This window comes from Schistocerca piceifrons, chromosome 1 (genome assembly GCF_021461385.2).
Source record: "Schistocerca piceifrons isolate TAMUIC-IGC-003096 chromosome 1, iqSchPice1.1, whole genome shotgun sequence".
Taxonomy (NCBI): Eukaryota; Metazoa; Arthropoda; class Insecta; order Orthoptera; family Acrididae; genus Schistocerca; species Schistocerca piceifrons.
The window spans coordinates 1092725900-1092733948 of record NC_060138.1 but is presented as its reverse complement, the minus strand read 5'-3'; the positions used below and the strand labels follow the sequence as shown (position 1 = coordinate 1092733948).

General features: G+C 42.3%; 1 protein-coding gene across 1 annotated transcript in view; it reads right to left on the bottom strand.

Annotated features, from left to right (window-relative positions):
• Positions 1 to 239: 239 nt before the first annotated feature.
• The window catches only part of LOC124777853 (rap guanine nucleotide exchange factor 6-like), a 611356-nt gene continuing 603546 nt past the window's right edge, over positions 240 to 8049 (bottom strand). Inside the window, exon 5 of the mRNA XM_047253392.1 lies at positions 240 to 375. Within this exon, the coding sequence (XP_047109348.1) occupies positions 240 to 375 (136 nt within the window). The remainder of the gene's footprint in view (positions 376 to 8049) is intronic.

Here is an 8049-nt window from a genome sequence, read left to right as displayed (position 1 = left end):
ACCCTTTGTTTCCTGTTAGCGAGGTATGACTTGAACCATTTTGCAGCACTGCCCATGACACCATAGAATTCTAATTTATTTAAAAGGATGTTGTGGTTCACACAATCAAATGCCTTTGACAGATCACAGAAAATACCTGCTGCTCGTAATTTGTTATTTGATGCGGGTATTATGTGGCGTCTCTCAGAACTGGGTGCTGCTTTTGGATATTCGCGGTAAATATCTGTAGTTTTCAACTGTTACACATTATTATTTACGTATACTATAGTGTGTTCTGCGGTGCGCACTGACCTGGATCGCGGCAGGAACATGGAGCCATCGATGAACACGGAACCAGACAGCAGGATGTACCAGCACGTCGACAGTTCGCCAGTGCTGCCAACAAAACGCCCAATTGGTTCACTTCCTCTTACAAATCAGCACGTGCAAACATACACTGTGCAGTTTATGAAGTGTAAACAGCAAGATTTAAATATATACGAAATCATACCTTTTAACTATAAACCAATAATACACAATACCATCATTTTACAGTGGGACAAAAATTATAAGGACAGGGAAGAACGTAAATAGATAATTGCATGTACGTGGCATAGAATAGCTTCATTGATTTTCAAATGATTAGAAGTATTTACAAATTAGTGTGTCGCAAGTGGCCGATCTGACTTCTATTTTAAGTAACAGTAGCGTCGGCCGGCCGAAGTGGCCGTGCGGTTAAAGGCGCTGCAGTCTGGAACCGCAAGACCGCTACGGTCGCAGGTTCGAATCCTGCCTCGGGCATGGATGTTTGTGATGTCCTTAGGTTAGTTAGGTTTAACTAGTTCTAAGTTCTAGGCCACTAATGACCTCAGCAGTTGAGTCCCATAGTGCTCAGAGCCATTTGAACCATTTTAACAGTAGCGTCGCCGTATTATAGCGTGTGAAAGCTACGACCGACGTGCAGGTGTTCACTACAAAGCTGTGTCAAATTATGGGAGGACGATGTCAGAGTTTGCTCCTCTCCCACTGGTAGCGGAGTACGGCTGAAGCGAAAGCCACTTACCATTTTTAGAATTTGTTTTAAATACAAAGAGACCATAATGAAGACATTTCATTTTGAAACATACAGATCATTTCAGGCATTCATTCAATTCTTAGCATTATAGCAGCACTGGGTACGAGTAGTGGGCCAAGATCCCAGAAAGAATTTGCTCTCAAAACGCAATATTAGGCTGCGCAAAGACAGTTATGTACTCTTTCTGCTGTTACATCGACGAGTAATGCAGGTAAGCTATGTATGGCAGAACCAAAGACAAAGGTTTTATATATATATATATATATATATATATATATATATATATATATATATATATATACGCGCGCGCGCGCGCGCGCGCGCGCGCGCGCGCGCGCGCACACACACACACACACACACACACACACACACACACACACACACACACAACCAGAATACTTCTACCTCCTCCCTTTCCCCATTTTCTCTTAGTATGATTTGGATTTACTGTTCACTTCCCTCCTCCCTTCACCCACTTTCCACTTACATAATAAACTACCACACTACTCTATCCTCCTTATGCATGTAAAAACATATGAACACAAATAAAATAGCGTATTACACTATGGCAAACAAAAACAAAAAAGTTTTCTACATAAATTGAAAACTAGAACTAACAGTTAAGTTGACAACACTACAAACACAGGAGACACAACCATTTAACAAGCGGAAAGTAAACATTATTGGTGCAATATTTTGTCGTAGTTTACATTTAGAAATGCGTAAAGCTGCAAACCAAGGTGAAATAAGGCCTTACTATGGAGTACCTCGGAAAAATGCACGCAGACGACACTTCGATATGGAAGCGGAAATCAGACAAAAACGCTGTAGATAAAAAATCACACTTCAGTATCTTTTGAAAGTCTGTTCTTATTCATCCAGGATACTGATAAACCGCTTCAGTTATATTTAGTCCTTTATTTTTATATAGCTCCTGGTTTCATGACATTACCAGCCTCTTTAAAAATGGTTCAAATGGCTCTGAACACTATGCGACGTAACATCTAAGGTCGTCAGTCCCCCAGACTTAGAAATACTTAAACTTCTCTTAGCTTTTGTTTAGTAGTGCAGATATTTGCAAATTATTGAGTATTTATTTGCAGTTTTTACATGAGGTATTATGTAGAAAAGCCCCATTATATTTGCTTTGAATACTTTTAACAGGATGAGGGTATCAGTAAGTGTGGATGACCAAGAACGAAGTGCTTGGATTAAAAAGGGTGTAAGCAAAGTATGTAGTCTTTCTCCCCTACTGTTCAATCTGTACATCGAAGAAGCAATTATTGAAATAAAAGAAAGCTTCAGGAGTGGAAGTAAAATTCAAGGTGAAAGGGTATAAATGATACGATTCGATGATGACTTCGCTATCTTTAGTGAAAATGAAGAAGAACTACATGATATGCTGAATGGAATGAACAGTCCAATGAGTACAGAATGTGGATTAAGAGTAAATCGAAGAAAGACAAAAGTAATGACAAGTAGCAGAAATGAGAACAGCGAGAAACTTAGCATGAAGATTGATGTCACGAAGTAGTTAAAGTTAAGGAATTATGCTACCTGGGCAGCAGATTAACCAATGATAGACGGAGTAAGGAGGACATCAAAAGCAGACTATTCCTGGAAAAAAAACAGCATTTCTGGACAAGAGAAGTTTACTATTATCAAACGTAGGCCTTAATCTGAAGAAGAAATCTCTGAGAAGGTCCGTTTGGAGCACAGCATTATACGGTAGTGAGGCACGGACTGTGGGAAAACGAGAACAGAAGAGGATCAAAGCATTTGAGATGTGGTGCTACAGACGAATGCTGATAATTTGGTGGACTGATAAGGTAAGGAATGAGGAGGTTCTGCGCAGAATCAGATGGGAAAGGAATAAATGGAAAACACTGAAAGAGAAGGGACAGGATGATGGGACATCTGTTAAGACACGAAGAAATGACTTCCATGGTACTACAAGGAGCTGTAGAGGGCAAAAACTGTAGAGGAAGACAGGAATTGGAACACATCTAGCAAAAAATTGAGAACGTAGCGGTTGAAAGTGCTTCTCTGAGATGAAGAGGTTGGCGCAAGAGAGGAATTCGTGGTGAGATGCATCAAAGCATTCAGAAGACTGGTGCCCCCAAAAAAAGGGGGGTACCAAATTCATCACCCCAGCCTCTGCTCTGAAGAACTCCAGAGGCTTAAATTGGCCCCCTCCGTAACCAGAGGAGGACACCTAGTTGCTATGGAACTTCATATATTTCAACGTAAGTCAAGTAACGCATCACAGCACATTACTGTTGTAGATTTTATCATGCTCAGTCTTATTGCATCAGACATATTCACTCCCATCTTGGAAGATAACACCGTGTACATATGGTGACTACTCTGTGCAACCTGTTCTACAACTGCCAGCAATCCCTGTGTTGAAGAAATTTGCGCAGCCTTCCACCAATACAAAATTGCAGTTACTTTCTTGTCATTCATTAATTCTCCACCAAGTAACTACAATACGGTTAGACAGTTTTACAATATGCTGTCGACGACAGCATCCATTTCTTTTCCCACCAACATTACATAGGTCAGTGACAACATTACTTCCGTAAGTCCTTCTCCGCCACTGTCTATAGTAACGCATTTTACATAAAATCTCACTTATCAACTGCAAATATGTACTGACTTCATAAACTGCAAACAACTCCACTGTGTAAACACAAAGCCAGTGAAGATATTTTGTCTGTTCAGTTAAGAGAACTGGATAGGCAATGCTGTGGAGATATGGTGTGTCTAAAGTGGGAAGTAAGCAGTGTCCGTGGTGGTGGAAGTTGCCTCCCTGAGTGAAAGCTACAGCTGACGCACAGGCTGAGTATCGACCCAATCGATTCGGTCCATATGCTCTCTTCACCTGTGATTCATATGGTCAGCTGCGCAAATGTCGAAATAACTTTGTAACATACCCTTTAGTGGCTTTCTGTGGCGTAGTACAGTAGGCAGAGTGGGTAAGCATCTGCTTGCTCTTCAGTTTGCAGACCTATGAAGTAAGAAATTCGGCGACCTACCTTCCCTCGCTCATGTCCTCTCCATCCATCCATTCCTCCCCCTGCCCCTCCCACCCCCGCACGCCCTGAACATAATTTATCCCATACGGTTCTACTGCGCGTAGATACGGTTACACACAACTAATATTTGTTCTTACCTCGCTTCATTTAAAATAATCAATTTTAAATTACTAAAAGTTATTTTCATTATCTCCGAATTTTCCACCCCCTGCTATGCGGTGATTATTCGTTCTACAGAAAAAAATTAATAGAACCCTTTTTGTAGGAAATTTAATGCAACCGAAATTTGCGCTGGGAAGCATATTCGCCAGAAGACTAGGAAAACCAAAAAGAAAAAAGAAGAATGTGGTTCCCACACTAACGCCCCATCGGTCAGGGTTTTTAGTGTTGTCCGGACAAAATAACACTCGTGCGCACAGTTGTGGGTCCTTAGATGGCTTTTGGAAAAGTACAATTGTCCATAAACTGCGCTGCTTAGTCCGTCTATTGCAACTCTCCCGCTGCTGACTAGTGGGACGTTGCTGTCTGGGCTGAGCGGCGCTCAGCTGTGACATAAGCAAGCGCACTGCAGCAGTGGCTTACGGAACTCAGTGGGGCAGGGGCGGCCAAGATTCCGGCTCGCGGGTCATACGGGGGCACGAGTGCCAAAGCGCTCAGCCTCACTGCACATTTCCCCCACCGCCATGTTGCGCTGTCTGAGCGCAAGGAGGGAGAAGAGGTGAATAATGCGAACACCGCATTTACATTGCAGTGCAGGCAACTGTCGGCATGTGGATAGACGCAGACAATGTCATGGAGTTTCACACTTCAGTTCCCACGTAGTTGTGAGTTATTTACTTTCAAAATCGAAAAAAAGGTTATTTACACAAAATTGTCGTTTACACAAAATTGTCGATCGAAATAGTGTAGCACTTTTGCAACCTCATTTTGGAAACTTGGAAACTACCTGACGAAAGCAATGTAGATGTCCTGGGCAGATACAACGTACAATGATTTTTCATTAATCAGTTACATCTGCACATGTGCAGGGGCGCTTTCAACTGAAACTGCAAACCGTCTCTAAGCCAGATGCATGATTGACAGTGTCCTCAAAACCTTTATAAAATTATCCTTTTAATTCTTCCAAGGCCACAATTAATTCTTCAAGTATCACATTTACTTACAGAACTTTACTGTCTTTGTCAGCTTGTGTTCCTCCTACATCGCGATTTTCTTTTCAAATAGATCCGCTTGAAATCAGTCTTACCATGGAAAGTGTGCAGTCAAGTCCACTTAAAATGTGAAGTCTGCAATCCATTCTGGATGTTCTAATTTTCGTTCCTCCACTCTTTCTTCCTTCTTAATTCAGCGATAGCGAATTTTAAGTCGAAAACTAAGTTCAGGCGTACCCCTTGACTTCACCAATGTACTTTGCAGTAACGTATGACGTCTCTATACTCTTCGTTTAGTTCCACTGAAAACTGGTGCAACTGAAACTGGAATAATTCGCGCAACTTCAGAAATTTTGCTATTCGCACCACCGATTTCTTCACATGCTCCATGCCTGCAAATTCACCACAAAGTACACTTTGATGTACAGAACAATGACTCCCGTCTGTGGATCGTTGTAATTTTTTGTTATTTCATTGTCAACTAAGCCTTTAAATTCTTCCTGCATGGTATTGTAATGTTGCATAGCAAATATGCAGTACCCCTCTCTTTCGTCATTCCCACAAATATTAATGGATTATGTAGACAGATCGCTACACTGCCTCTTTTCGTGCAAACAGCCACTAGGGTCTGTAAACCACCTTTACACGACGATCAAACAGCTAAGGGTAAACAGGGCTGATAGCACGGTTCTGCTGAACTCTTGACAGTTTTGCCCACCGAAAAACGCTGCACCGCAATGCTAAATGAAATGTCACGCCTTCCCTTCCCATTCCATCGCTCTTAACATCCTGCGAATGGGATGACGCTGATTGTCATTCAACTGCGCAATACTTAACGCTCTGCAAAAAAATTATGTGCTGGTGAGTTCCTAAGGGACCAAACTGCTGAGGTCATCGGTCCCCAGACTTACACACTACTTAATCTAACTGAAACTAACTTACACTAACGACGACACACACACACACACACACACACACACACACACACACACACACACACGCACCCATGCCCAAGGGAGGACACTAACATCCGACGGGGGGAGCTCCGCGAACCGTGACAAGGCGCCCTAGACCACGCGGCTACCCCGTGCGGCTCACACTGGCATTAGGCACCTGCAGTCCGACGGTGTGAGTGACAAACAATTTGCGCGCATATTAAAAAAACTGCATTCCGAAGGTCATTGTTACGTACTGTCAAAATTATGGCCCAAATTTTCGTGCAGGGTCGATTGCTGGGTTGATATCTTGCTAGAGTGTTTTTTCTCCTTAAAAGATGAGATGAAGTTATGTTCACTTGTAAGACAAATAGCGTTCTTCACGAATGATATATAACTACTACACAGATAATCATAAAGATAGATTTTCAGATGCACACTTAGGGAATTGGGTACCACAGCTTAGAGATCTGGACTGGGGGCTGGATGTGTTACAAAATACTTTGTCATCAGTCTCCCAATTACCCTAAGTTTCTTGCTGTCCTATTAGCCTAATCCTGCACAATTTCAATCGGGAGGCAGAAATGAAGGCTCTTCACCTCTTCCATGCAGTTTCAGCTAACAAGTCGTGTTTGTTTTGTACGAGAACATGCTTGATGCAGCTCTCTGCTCTATGATATCCTGTGTAAGTCTCTGCGTCTCCAAATAACTACTCCAACCTATATCCACTTTAAACTGCTTACAGTTTTTTCCCAGTAAATGTCCCTCCATAACCACGATTCGGTACTCCCTCGTTAGTAACTAGGCCAACCTTTAGCACTCCTCTAGAGCACCTCATTTCAGAAACTTCTTGTCTGTACTGTTAACTGGCCACCAAGGCTGCCAACCTTAAACAGGTGGAGGCACCACTGCACCGCACGTTCACTCTCTCTCTCTCCCCCCCCCCCCCACCCCACCCCACCCCCCAACTTGGGAACGGATTTTTATTGCTCGACTTCCAGAAGGACTTTCGTATCGACTCGGCTTAGCACTGCCGGCAGCTGACGTGAAGCGTGTTTCTTTGTCCCGCCGCCCGGAAACCGCGGCATCCTGTAGCCATGGCGACAGTACACGCCCACCTGTTGCGCTACTTCAAAGCGCCGCCGCTAGAGGGCGCCGGATGTCGTTTCCTCAGGAACTTGTCATCTAAGATCACATTACTACTCTTCTGTTCCTGTCTTTCTTTCATTCTGCAAATGAAACAATGTCTTTCGTTTGTAATTAAAGTTGTTCGAAACTAGGTATTTTGTTGATTTATCGTGTAAAAAAATTAACGGATTGTTTTTAGAACTCATGTAGAGGACTCCTCACTTTTATTGTTTTGGGTCAATTGTCCGTTTTCCCCCATGCAGGTATCTTGTGTAAATTATTTTGTAATTTGTATTGTTCTTCTAAAAAGGTTACTAGAACGTAAACGATAGCATCATCTTCGAACAATCTAAGATACCTACTCTGATTATCTGCTACATCGTTTATACTTTTGATTCACTTTTTTAAGACTTCCCGTTAATTATTACCTACAGTAACGTTGACAAAAGCCTTTTGGGAATCTCTGAATACGGAAACTACTTAAGATTTCGTGTCGATAGCATTCATTACTACGAGTGAGTAAAGAGCCAGTTGTAACACATAAAAACGATATTTTTTTAAATACGACGGGTTATTTGTCAACAGATCGTTTTATTCGAGATGTTTCATAATATTCTGATGGAACTTTCAATATCCTGTTGTATGTATGTCAGCATACAGCAGAATTTGCAATCGCGCTGCAGCAGGTGAAGCCATACCACCACTTCATCTCGTACTAGGTTAGGTACCGCCAGGTACTGTCT